The 13,284-nt window shown below is 45.5% G+C and overlaps 1 protein-coding gene across 1 annotated transcript; it reads left to right on the forward strand.

Annotated features, from left to right (window-relative positions):
• Positions 1 to 435: 435 nt before the first annotated feature.
• Positions 436 to 13,187, forward strand: LOC113503955. The gene is made up of 12 exons (XM_026886100.1): positions 436 to 1,650; positions 3,586 to 3,750; positions 4,212 to 4,269; positions 4,418 to 4,424; positions 4,598 to 6,075; positions 6,571 to 6,754; positions 6,924 to 7,321; positions 7,423 to 11,479; positions 11,579 to 11,682; positions 11,925 to 12,091; positions 12,367 to 12,499; positions 12,881 to 13,187. Exons 1-12 carry the CDS (start codon positions 1,096 to 1,098, stop codon positions 13,132 to 13,134), a joined length of 7,560 nt encoding a protein of 2,519 aa, XP_026741901.1. The 5' UTR covers positions 436 to 1,095; the 3' UTR covers positions 13,135 to 13,187.
• Positions 13,188 to 13,284: the final 97 nt, after the last annotated feature.

Here is a 13,284-nt window from a genome sequence, read left to right on the forward strand (position 1 = left end):
TTGAAATAAAAGGCATCAATAGTCGATAGTAAATAATTTTATTGCTTAGTTAGCCATTTCAAATTATTTCTTATTAAAAAGTTGTAATTGGAGCAATTTTATGCTCACATTATTCTAATATTTAAGGATATTTTATTTACTAGCTTATTTGTAAGCTATCGAAAATAGACGAAAAACCTCATCAACTGGTTTTTTTTATCAAATTATTATCGCCGTGTAAAAGCTTTATAATCGTTTAGAAAACATGATTTATTCACATTGGCGATGATTTAACTCACATTGTACACTTCAAATTGGTATGAGAGCAATTATTATGAGAGTCTGTTTGTTTTGTGAGTCCATCTTTTCGAGAAGGCATAGACAAGGAGGAAAACGATGAAGAAGTTTTTAAATTATGATGTAATTCTAATTAAAATGGCAATACATTTGTGACCGACAGGATATCAAAAATATTTTTTTAACAAGGCAATCTAATTGATAGCCATTTTGAAGAGCCTTTTGTTGGTGTTTTGTGAATGTTTTCATCAAAATTTTCTAATATTTCTATGATATGAAAGTGTTTTCAATACACAAGTCATATTGCATTGACTAAACATTAAATCAGTACATTTTACATTATAGTGTTGTTATTTTGGTGAAGGCGCATTGTGAAAAAAAAACCGGAAAGAACTTAGCCGTATTTATGTATTGTGGAAAAAATCTCATGAAATAAAGACAGTAACTGTGACAGTGGAAAGGTATAATTTTACGGCTGTTGTGTTTAAGTCTGGTTGACTAGTTAAAACGGCCGTTAATATTTACATCGCGTGTTTTGTTCACTACGTAAAATTTAGATCGCCACAAGATGGCGGCCATTGGATGCCCGCTCCGCCAAAACCCGCTCGCGGGGCCCGATGTGTCATCGGGTTGCGAGAGCTTCGGTGACATGCTGTAAACCGGCGTCTCGCACCGCGGCCGTATTCACCGGCCGCATACGGCGAGGTTCCATTTCATAAAATGGAATTTCGCTCGAGGCGCCAAAATGCGACGGGTGTTGACATAAGTGCAATACCGTACCGTTACTCAGGCGGCAGAACCTAATAATCAGTGACGAAGATGTGTGAGCCAGACGAAGTCGGCAAAGAAGTGTGGAAGCGATGGATACTGGAAGCCATACACAAGATACGCTCGCAGAAGCAGAGGCCCAGTGTCGAGCGTATCTGTCACGCGATCAGACAGCATCACAATTATCACGAAGATGTTGTGTCAGAGCGGCTGGAGAGGGCCGTACGCGAAGGTGTAGTGCTGAAAGTGTACAATAAGGGCCAAAGCTCGTATAAAGATCCTGGTGGCCTGCAGAGTAAAATACTGAGGGTCACGCAAGATGTGGATCTCTCTAGGGTTGTGGCTAAAGCAGTGCGTGAGTTAGGCGAACGAGACGGTTCCACGTTAAAGACTATTGAAAGACATTTGCACCAAGCATACCAAGTGACAGTTGTAGCGGAAGTTGATGTGCGCGCAGTGTTAAGAGCCGCTGCCAAACGCGCCGTGGCGCGGGGTTTGCTCACGCACCAAGCAGGCGCTTTCAAGGCGACCGAGAGACCCCTGACCACCTCCTCGGACCGCAGCTCTAAACAGAGATCTAAGAGTGCACAGGACTCCCCTGAGAAGGTAAGACTTGATAGAAACAAATGCTACAATGTTTATATACTTTGTTTATGTGTTGCTACTATAGAATCTGAAAGCTTTTTCATTATGCAATTGATAAGTTTGTTTGTAAACAGTGCTATACAAATACTTCCCACATGTATATAGTAAGTACTATCCAACTTCTTATTGTACCAGATGTAGCCTTAATTCAAATATTAGCTGCTCTTGGCATTATCTTTACAAATTCAAATTTTATTCCACAAGTAGTTGTACCCAAAATCATTATCTTCAAATGTGAAGTAGACAAAAAGAGTAAAAACAAAATTATATTTTTTTCTGTTCCAAATTAATATCAGTTTTGTATGGTTATGTTTTCATTTATTCACATTGTAAATAAATTCTAAGTATTTTGTAATGTGCACTATATTCCTTCAATTATGTATGATTCTAATAGGTTAAACCTTGTTATTTCATCAGCAACTTGTAACAAAAAATTAACATATCAAAGTTATGATTAACTATTAAAATGGTAATAACTTTTAGTTATAATAATAAGGTATTCCTGTAGTATTTATCTCAGGGTCTGACACTACTATGCCTATAAATGATTAAATTATGAGTAATATCTTAACAAATATTCTCTTTAATATGAAGGTTGTTGACCTTCTCTATGTTCAAGGCCACAATGGCTATGGTGGCAAAAAATGATCCAGTGTTACAATAAACTCAACCATTTAACATTTATGGATATACTTTTAGACCACAAACATGGTTCACAGATTTTTAATCTGTGTATGAGTTGAACAAATACTTTTTTGTACATTTAAAACTCTTTGGTTAGAAGTGTTTTCTTTGTTAATTATTGTTAAACATACTATCTTTATTGATTTGGAAGTTATTTGAACCAGTCTCTATTGTACAGTAAATCCTTTAACAAATGTTATTCATATTTATTTTATGAGTTTGTTCCTTATTGGGGTTCAATTTTGATTATCTAGTTTATACACAAAATGATCAAACATTTGATTTTTTAGAAGAGATTTTTTTTTTACTAACTTATTGAAGACTTGTAACTTATTTTTGACCTATACAGATAAAATTATTGAATTTATCCAAAACATTTAACTAAAAAATGAACATAACTACTTTTGAATTTACTAGAATAAACTTTGTATGTTTAACCTATTTCAATTTGAAAAAAAAAAACAAGAACTGTTTATTTATTTTGAAAATATTTGTTTTTATTTGAAATATTTTCAACAAACTGATGATTTTGGTGAAGTGCGTATTCAATTGAAGTGATAGCAGTTATAAAATTATGCAAATTTAGTTTATTTATTTGAGAATTATGTTATAATACAAGAAATACCGTGACATACTATTTCCACCATTTATCTACGTCATTTCAGACAAATGAAGGCAAACAGGGACCCTCTGCTTACTGGTACAAGAACCCCCTCATTTATATTGGTTATACAGAGTTTTTGAAGAAATTGAAGTCACGATGACTCACTTACACAACTGTGTCACACACTTTTAATACATTAGTCAACAAATCCAAAAGAGTCTGAAGACTCTGACTCATTGTTAATCCAAAATATTGAATAAAATAAGACCATTTCCGATAATCATTAAACCAAATATTTTTGGTAACCAATAGGATTACATTGTAGTCCATAAAAGAAATGTTTTCAGAACTAAGGTAGATTAAAAAAAAATAAGTAAATAGCATAATGATTATAAAATATTATGTATTTATGCCACAAAACATAAAGAATAAGATTTGAATTAACTTAGCAAGCAATTAACTTGTAACAATGGGCTATCATATAGAATCAATCTCAATCATAAATTGTTAAGGTCAATTTGAATTTACAATCCAGGATGTTTTAAATGACTTCAGTATTGTATTATCATCATTATATCTGTCACTGATTGGTAAATAACTTGTTGCAGAAGCCAGTTCAAGGTGGAGTTCCCGTGTGTACTGAGTGCCTTGGTACTGATGCTAGGAATAGGTTAGGAGCCCTCGAGGCTCTCATATGTTGTCAGCAGTGCAAGTCCTATGCTCATCCGACGTGCCTGAACCTCACTGATGAGGTTGCTCTTCCTGTTATAAAGGTAAATATTAAATATATATTTAAAGTCTATTTGTCCACCTTCCCTACAAGTTATTACAACTATCCTAAAAAGAGATCTTTAAAAAATACTCTTATTGAGCAAAAGTTAGATCACAAACTGTGCTTATCTTTCCAAAGGTCTAAATATAACATGAACCGGGGACCCCTAGTGAGTTTTTAGAAAATGAATAATAAATATAGACTCAAAATATTTATTTCTCATCATCACTGTCATAAAATGTTTATAATTGTGCTTTAAATATTTTACAATGCGCTGAGGAGTATCATTGTGCGGTTAACGTAAATCTGTAACAAAAAGTTGTAATGTAACAGAAATAAGGGTTAAAGTAATAACTGTCTAAGTATGTATCTGAAATGATCTGAGCAGTTAATTTTGATGTATGTAATAGGAATTTTTGTTGAGTGTCCATATGGAATAATGTGTGGGTTGTCCCCGTGCAGTCGGTGCGCTGGGTGTGCGGGTCGTGCGCGGCGTGCGAGGCGTGCGGCGCGGGCGCAGGCGCGGGCGCGGGCGCGGGCTGGGCGGCGCGCTGCGCCCACTGCGCCCGCGCCGCGCACGCGCGCTGCGCGCCGCCGCCCTGGTGCTGCGCGCACTGCACGCGCCCGCCCAACAACAAGCGGTCAGTAGCAAGGGCTTGTGCTCATAGACACATCGTTAAACTATAATATGACTGCACGCATGCATAGTCAAAAAGAAATGACCACTTTTCCAAAACGCGGTTCGCGGTTTCGACCCCGCGTATCACACCAATGTAAACCAGGCATTGGTATGATTAAATAATGGTTGTTCTTCACATGATTTAAATGTTTCTGTAACCAACACAAAGATTAAATGCCTTAGTGAGCAAGTCACATCTTTTCATGAAAATAATAATAAATGAGTGTATAATACAGTTTGCATTTATACATACTTACAAAAAAAAAAATCTCATAAGTGAAATAAATTTTGAAGTACTCTGTTTGTCCAGGTCATCGGTAGCTGGGACACCTCGCGGCAGAAAGCCCCGCACGCCGGCGCGGCGGCCGGACTCCGACGACGAGCATTCCGACGGTAACGCCCCACCGCGGCCCCTGCGCCCCCCGACCGAACAGAGAATGTCGAGAGAGAAGCAGAAGTTTTTCAGATTCTCCGCGTTCAATCTAGTGAAGCGGCGCCGCCGCCGCTCGTCGTCCGGCGAGTGGGAGGGCTGGGGCGGCGTGCGCGTGACCCGCGTGCAGCGCCTCGAGCTGCGCCTGGAGCGCCGCCCCGCGCCCGCCCCCTCGCCGCCCGCGTCGCCCCCGTCGCTGCTCGCCCCGCCCGACCCCGAGTCCGCCGCGTCCGCTTCCGACTCGCCCGCCTCCCCCGCCTCGCCCGCCTCGCCCGCCTCCCCCGACTCGGCCGCCTCCCGCACCTCCCCGGGCTCGCCCGACTCCCGCGGCTCTCCCAGCTCCCCCGGTACTCCCGCTTCCCCCGGATCGCCGGTGTCTTCGAGTGATAGTGAACCGCGTCCCGCTCCCGCGTACGTATCTACCGTGTTCGAACGTTTGGCGGCCGATTCTGGACCCGATGGCGTTTGGGGCTTCGCAGCCGAGGCACAGAAACAGAAACGGTTAGAACCTGAGCTACAAAATCACGCGCGGATCGAGGTCGACCTCCAGAGACCAAAACGAATAGAGGCAGGTTCTCCTAGACAGAGACGATCAGATGTCGAACCGCGAAAACAAAAGAGGCTCGAAGTAGAGTTACAGAAACAGAAAAGACTCGAAGTCGAATTGATAAAACAAAGAAGACTGGAAGTAGAACCTCAAAAAATTCAAAGACTGGAAGCCGAGCCTCTACTGTCAATTCTAGACACTGAGTCTGTACAGAGTAGACTTGAGCCAGAATCGCCCCGGCCCGAGCCTGAGAGACACCGCGTTGCGCGGAGGCGGAGTAGATGCGGCGAGAGACTGCTCACGACGTTATTTGACGGGCTTTCGGAGTTCTATTCGGTGCGGTCCGGGTCGCGCTCGGCGTCACGCGCGCGGGGGCGCTCGCGCGCGGCCAGCCCGGCGGGGCCCGGGGCCGGGGCCGGGGCCGGGGCCGGGGCCGGGGCCGAGCCCGCCGTGCTCAAGGAGACGCGCAGCACGTTCCGAAAGTATCAGGCGGCGCTGCTCGGCGCGCGCAGCCGCTCGCGCTCGGCCTCGCCCGCGCCGGGCCCGCGCCTGTCGGCCTCGCAGCTGGTTAGGTCTCTGGCGGCCGGCAAGCACCGCGCGGGCCCGGCCGAGGCGCACAAACTGATCCGCGGCCTGCGCCTGGCCGCGCGCCCGGCCACCAATCAGACGGGTAAGATCGGTTCGTGAGGTGCGGTGAAAGTGTCGTGGTGGATCTGACCGACTCGCTCGCTCTGATTGCTGGCCGGCGCTCCGCTCTCGCGTCGTATTCGTTTCTCTTCCGAATTCTCTGTTCGGGACGGGTGAGTGAGCCCCGCGCTCTTCGTATTAGCTTCTCCATTCGGACACCGAGCGCCGATGACAAAACATTTGTTATTCGGGTTTCGGCAGTATCCACACATGCACTTTCGCTCGCGCCTCTGGGCGTGAAGGACGGAGACCCGAGCACTCGCACCGGCGCAGCTCGGCCGAGCTCACGTGCCACGTGCGGGTACTCGGGAGTGACTGCTTTGTATTATTTTTCCTCTTTGTATTTGATAGCATCTGACAAGATGTAATGCATGACACTTTTGATATTATTGTGGCCGCCGCCGGCAAGCCTCGGCCGGCAAGCCTCGGCCGGCCGGGCCCCGCTTGGCGGCGGCGGAGTGCAGCGTGTGTGTGGCAGAGGGCGCGCGGCTGCCGGCGGGCGTGTCGGCGGCGGACGCGGCGCTGTTCGCGGCGGCGGGCGCGGGCGCGGCGGCGGACGCGGCGCCGCTGCCCGCCCCCGCGCGCTGCCCCTCCGCCATCGAGTTCGGCCAGTGGGAGATCGACACCTGGTACTCCAGCCCCTTCCCGCAGGAGTACGCACGGTAATACTCGCACGAGCTGTACTTGTGTCCTTGCATATTACTCAATCTGTACTTCTACTGTTGTTGTTGTTACATAACATTAAGACTAGAAAAAAAATATACAACTGCTATTAGTGCATATTTTCAGTGTCTGATTTCCGAGGCTGACTGTAGTGGTTGTTGGTTCCAGCTTACCCAAGCTGTTCCTGTGCGAGTTCTGCCTGAAGTACGCCAAGAGTCGGGCCGTACTGGTGCGACACCTAGACAAGTGTCTGTGGCGCCACCCGCCCGCCACCGAGATCTACCGCTGCGGGGACATCTCGGTCTTCGAAGTGGACGGCAATGCCAACAAGATCTACTGCCAAAACCTCTGCCTCCTCGCCAAGTTGTTCCTAGACCACAAAACGCTGTACTACGACGTGGAACCCTTCCTTTTCTACGTATTGACGAAAAATGACAGCAAAGGCTGCCATCTAGTTGGCTACTTCTCCAAAGAAAAACATTGTCAGCAGAAATATAATGTTTCGTGTATAATGACAATGCCGCAATACCAGAGACAGGGATATGGGAGGTTCCTCATCCATTTTAGTGAGTGGTGGAATCTTTATTCCATAATCTTAATAGTGAATAATAAATAATCTTCAAAATTATTAAAAAAACAAAACTAACAATGTGAACTTTCTCACCAGGTTATCTACTATCAAAAGAAGAAGGACAACCTGGCACACCAGAAAAGCCGCTATCTGACCTCGGTAGAGTTTCGTACCACGCGTACTGGAAATCTGTAATCCTCGAATTTCTGTATGACCACAAAGAAAAACCATTCACCTTCGAAGACATCGGCCACACGACGGGGATGCATATGAACGATATAGCGGTAACGTTTCAGTTACTTGGATTTGTGAGATACATTCCTAACAACGAGACCACCAAACTGGGGCTCTGCATAGATTGGAATAAAGTTGACAATCACATGAAGAAAGTTAAGAGCAGACCACGGCTAGAGATAGATCCCGAATGTCTGAGGTGGACTCCACTATTGGCACCTACAATTAATCCATTTAGATCACCAGAAGAAGCTTCTGTAGATCAAGATACTGAAAACGATGAAGCTGAACCTAAGACAGAGAGTGAGGATACAGCAACAGAATCTGAAACCCCTGCGTATAAAGAAGAGGAGCCTAAAGCTGTAAGTAATGCAGAAGCAGAGTCACCAGAGCCACCCGTGGAAGTAACATCTTCTGGCAGAAGACGGACAAGGCCTCTCAAGTACAGTGAAACTACTTATCAAACGACGCCCACCCTTACTGAGGGAAACCGGAAAAGAAAACGGGAAGTCAGCAGAAAAATATCAGAATCTAATCCAGATGAAGATAAGAAAGACAAAGAAGAAGAGACTCCTCGAAGACAGAGGAGTAAGAGTGTTGCCAGAAGATCGTCTCGCGTAACGCAGAATGAGCCCGCAGAGGAAGCAACGCCTAGAAATAGAAGGCAGAGTGTGAAAGAAGCAGCGTATGGCTCTGATAGCCAGGAGAGTCAGGAAAGTATGGACATGAGTGCAACTACCCCGGCTACTGCCGTCCCAGTCAAAGCCAAAATAAAAAGAAAACTGGCTTGGAGGGGTCGACAACGCAAGCGGCAAAAGATTACCAAAACGCCTGCAAGGAACGCCTCACCGGCAGCTAAAAAAGCCAAAATTGACGAAACTAAAGAACAAGTTGACCAAGATTATAAAACTGACGACTCTATGGAGCCGAGCAATACAGTCCCAACTGAAGACCACAATAAATCTCCAAAGAATAAGCTCGAGGAAAAGACGGAAGAGAAAAACAAGTGCTCTGATGCCAGCTCTGAAGATTCATCCGGAGAAGCTGATGATGAAATGGATGTCGAGGAAGGCGAAGAAAGAAAAAACATTAACAGCAAACCCGCATCTCCCCGACACATCGAGGAAAACAGCACAGACCACCATACTAGCGACATGGAACTCGACAGCATACATATGGACTCCCCAAAGTCCATAGCTGAAAAGGATCAAGTCATTAATGAGACAGGAGACAAATCGAATGATGCTCCAAGCGACAGTAAAACAGCTGAAGCAACTCCTGCAACTACTGAGGAAGAAACAACTACAGCTAATAATCAGGTAGAGGATAACAAAATGACTGAACCTAGAAATGGGGAAATGAAGTCACCAGCTAAACCAGCTGTCGACGAAAAAGAAACGATCATTATATCTGAATCTGATGACAATAACAGTCAGAGCTGTCCCTTGCCGTCACCTAAACCTAACATGGTGGCGCCTGTTCAACCGAACAATGAAAATAAACCCAAAGAGGTGGAAGAAAAGGACAGTCCTTCCAAGGTAATACCAGTTGTGTCCACGGAGAACGCGCATATAGTACTCGATCCCAGTGCTCGAGTACAGGAGGAGGTGAACACAACAAGACCGGCAGTGGACCTGATTGTCCCGAAAATACACCAGATTGAGACCATTGTAGTCGAACCGGAATCAGACACCACGAATTCCCCGCACGCTGGTGTTTCGCCAAAGAAACCTGACAAATCTATTATCAATGAGTCGCCAAAACCTAAAAAATCTCCAGAGCCCTTAAATATTGATGCGAATTGTGAGCAAAAACAAAGTGAGATGAGAAAAGAAACTGTCATACAACATCAAAATATTGACGAAAGTACAAACGCCGAGAAGAAGTCGCCGAATAAAATAGATTCTATAATACAAAACTTAGATACGCAAAGAGATACATGTGGTATGAAGAAGCCAGACCCCATCAAAATAGATAGTTTTACTGAAATTGATAATAGAAATAAATTACCCAATCCAATAGTTAGCAGAGAAAATGAAATGCCATTTCGGAATGACATGCTCATGAACACAAGAAAAGACGAAATAATAATAACTAGAAATGTTATAGAGCCCGCATCAATGTTGAGCTTTCAAAATCCTGTTAGCAATTCCATGACAATACAACAGATCAATACGGCTCAGCATTCTTTTCTGAATCACAGAGCAAATGTTAGCAAAGAATCGCAAGCTGTACAGACTGACAAAGTTTTGGTCAAAACGAGTGAGCAGAATCGCGTAATAAATAATACCCTTGATTCAACTCCTGTCGTGAGTAAAACTACGACCAAACTGGAAGTCCCGCATCCTATATCTTCCCCAGTGATAAATCCAGTAATACCGAAAGTTCCCAATGTGACTGATATTAATTTTTTACCTCGATGCCAAAGCGCTAACGCTGCTGTCAGTATGGGCTTAGACAGAGCAGATCTGGAAGCTAACTTTGTCAACAGCAATGCTATGCAAAACTCTTTGACTGGGTCTATGAGCATCGTCCAGACTAATTCTCAAGATTGCAAGAACGATCCTAATTTAAAGCCGAGGGAGAAGAGTAAACTACGAGATGTAAGAGTAAATTCGGCTCATAGCAAGCTGGAGAAAACTGACAAGAAGACCAATAAAAATGACACGCCCAGGAGCACGCCGGAGCCCAAGATGTTTTTTCCAGAACCAAACGCGAACTCGCGGAAGCCAGAAACGTCTGTCCCCATAAATGTCATTAACTCCGTGCCGATCACCAGCAAAGAAACCAAAACAACGAACGAAGTTCCCAAGAAACAAGATTACTTTAAGAAAGAGAAATCGAATGCCTCTAAATGTGATTCAAAAAATGCGTCCGTCAAACATGACAAAGGTTGCACTACACAGCTAAATTTGAAACCAGACCAGAATGACCTGAACAAAATGTTGCCAAAATTTAAGTATGACAACGAATTGGTGCCTAAGGCGGATTATGCGATGAACCAAATTCCGAACTACCACACTACCCACGGCCAGTATCAGTGGCCGCCCTGGGATCCTACGAGGATACAGGGCTCTTGGGAACATAATAGATTTTTAGATATGAAAAATAGCGTAAGCGACAAAAACTACTTGGATAAATTCCAAGGATTTAACCTTCCGCATTTAGACCAGGTTCAAAAGTCGCCTCAGAAATTGCTTCCTAAGTACGACCAGAAAGATTTTCACAATATCGCGTACGGAGCGTTAAGTGGAAGTTTATACGCGACGACGGGGCTGCCACACTTCAAAGAGACCAAAACACCGACTTCCAAAGCTGAGTGCTCACAAAAGAGCGAGTGTAAACCGTCAAAGCAGTCGAAGACCACGACTGCTTGCCAGACTCAGTGCGAACCCAAGAAGTCGCAAACCACAGCCGACCAAATAAAGCAAATGATGCAGCGGCAGGTGAATAAACAGCCGGAGGTCGTTACGAGCTGTGCAGAGTACAGGCAGCAAAGTCCTCAGATCTTAACGTCTCCAGGCTGTAAACCAGGGTTTAATCAAAATGGACCTTGTGGTCAGGAAAAGACGGAGATCGAGAAGAAGTCTCGACAGCACAAGAAGGAGGAATCTCCGAAGGAAGCGAACAAGGAGGAGCTGTGCGAGGCGGTGAGCCCGGCCCTGCAGTCCATGGGAGTGTACACGCCCGACTCCACCAGCAACTCCGTCCACTCCGTGCAGTACCCCGCCTGCGAGCTAGACGTCAGCCAGCTGGGCCTGGAGTCCCCCACCAGCATCGGCTCCGACCTGGCCTCGCCCTGCTCCATGATGCACATGCATCCTGCTCCTTCGCCGCAGTACTCCTCCATCCATATCCCGTCCATCATGAGCCAGCCCAATCAGCCGCCCAAGCAGCAGAAGATCAACAACAGAAATAGGTCAGTTGCTATTGTTTAAGACGCGTACAAACTTTTGCTTTTGTAAATTGGTCCCATGTGTTGCCTGTGTTCCCCGCTGAGAGTCCCGCCCGTGTGCAGGAGCGGCGGCAGCGGCGGCAGCGGCGCGGGCGAGCCCAAGCCGGGGCGCGGCGCCGCCACGCCGCCCGCCAGGCACCGCGCCACGCCGCCCATACAGCCGCACGGTCAGTACACGCTATAACTATACACTACAATTCCCCTTCAATCTTTACTTATTCATTATTTGTACAATTTTAAGCACATCTATGAATATTATTAACTGAGTAAAAGTAAAGCTAATGACGACTCAAAATGGATTTTCTTTCGTTCGCAAAATTTGGCGCACGATTTCATTTTTTATCGGTGAAATAAATCCAACCTAAATATAAGTAGTAGTAGGTCGGTAAGTGTAACTGTTGTGGTGTAGCAGGCGCGGGTGGCAGCGTGATGCAGGGCGGCGGCGCGGGCTACCAGGGCGGCTACCTGTCGTTCCAGCAGCAGCAGCAGTACCACTCGGGCGGCTGGCCGCCGTCCTGCTCGCTGGCCAAGCTGCAGCAGATGGCCGAGGCCCCGCAGCATCATCCGCCGCATCAGGTGACTACACTCACTGCTCTACACGTATCTCATATCTACCAAGCTTTACTTTCTCTGTACCTTAAATTCCCTTTAATTTTTTTCAATTTAGACACGTATTTTTGTTCATTGTGTCCCTATATCTCTACAACAATACAATTGTAGTTAATTCATTAATATTTAATTCTTGAGTAATGAATTATAAATAGTCTTTGAAAAATTTATAAGAATAAATTCCCTTCTATAATTAATCAAATGTAACGAGTAAAAACGATTTGATTGAGCCGACTGGGAAGTTTGTGTGTGACATGCAGTACGGGCAGCAGGCCAGCACTCCGCCGGCGGGCGCGGGCCACTACCACGCCGCCGCCAAGTACTACCCGCCGCACAACCAGCTCGACGCGCCCAGGAACATACGGAACACCTCCAGTCAGTCCAACTTATATTTTATTTATCCTATCGTCTTTTATATATGCAAAATATGTCATTAAGATGCTAAAAGATTTCTTGTGGTTATGCCTTCGCCGAAAACCACAAACCCTATATCAAATACAATATTTTTTTGTTTTGCCTCAAGACAAGTCAACAATTTCATTAAAGACATAAGAGCATGGTTCCACAGTCGGTGTGCTACGTAGCCACAGTCTTCTAAGAACATGCAACATTAATATTTACGACAGCTTGACGTTTTCTCTCATAGAATGTTGTCTTAGCAGTCGTAAATTACATTTTAAAGATATTCAATAAATTCCCTGTTCAGTATTAACTTGTGATTGTGATGAGTAGTCGCTAATGTGCGTGTGGTTGCAGGCAACCTGAGCCCCATGCAGCACATGCAGATGGCGCCGGGCTCGCACCTCATCAGCCAGTACGGGCTCAACGGGTACCGCGTGCCGCCGCAGCAGCAGTTCAACAACCTGCAGATGATGAACGTGCAGGGCGGCGTGGGCGTGCAGTACGGCGGCGGCGACCCGCGCGCGCAGCAGGGCAACGTGTACGCCTACGGGTACATCAACCCGCCGCCGCTCGCCATGCAGACGCTCAACTCCTCCGTGCGCCGGTAGCGTCGCCGCCCGCCTGCCGCCCGCCCGCCGCGGACCTCAATCAAAGTACAAAATTGCAGATAAAACTATTTAAATCTGTTTATAATAATAATGACTACGTCACTGAATTGTAGCATAATTATATAGTGCAATAAATGTATGTTCGCTGAT

Source organism: Trichoplusia ni, chromosome 20, assembly GCF_003590095.1.
Source record: "Trichoplusia ni isolate ovarian cell line Hi5 chromosome 20, tn1, whole genome shotgun sequence".
Classification (NCBI taxonomy): domain Eukaryota; kingdom Metazoa; phylum Arthropoda; class Insecta; order Lepidoptera; family Noctuidae; genus Trichoplusia; species Trichoplusia ni.

Excerpts from the sequence above, each read along its gene's own strand:
- LOC113503955 (XM_026886100.1), top strand. The coding sequence starts at position 1,096 with ATGTGTGAGCCAGACGAAGTCGGCAAAGAAGTGTGGAAGCGATGGATA. Across the intron at positions 6,076-6,570 it reads CCCGGCCACCAATCAGACGG|AGGGCGCGCGGCTGCCGGCG; the intron begins GTAAGATCGGTT and ends TGTGTGTGGCAG. Across the intron at positions 6,755-6,923 it reads TTCCCGCAGGAGTACGCACG|CTTACCCAAGCTGTTCCTGT; the intron begins GTAATACTCGCA and ends TGTTGGTTCCAG.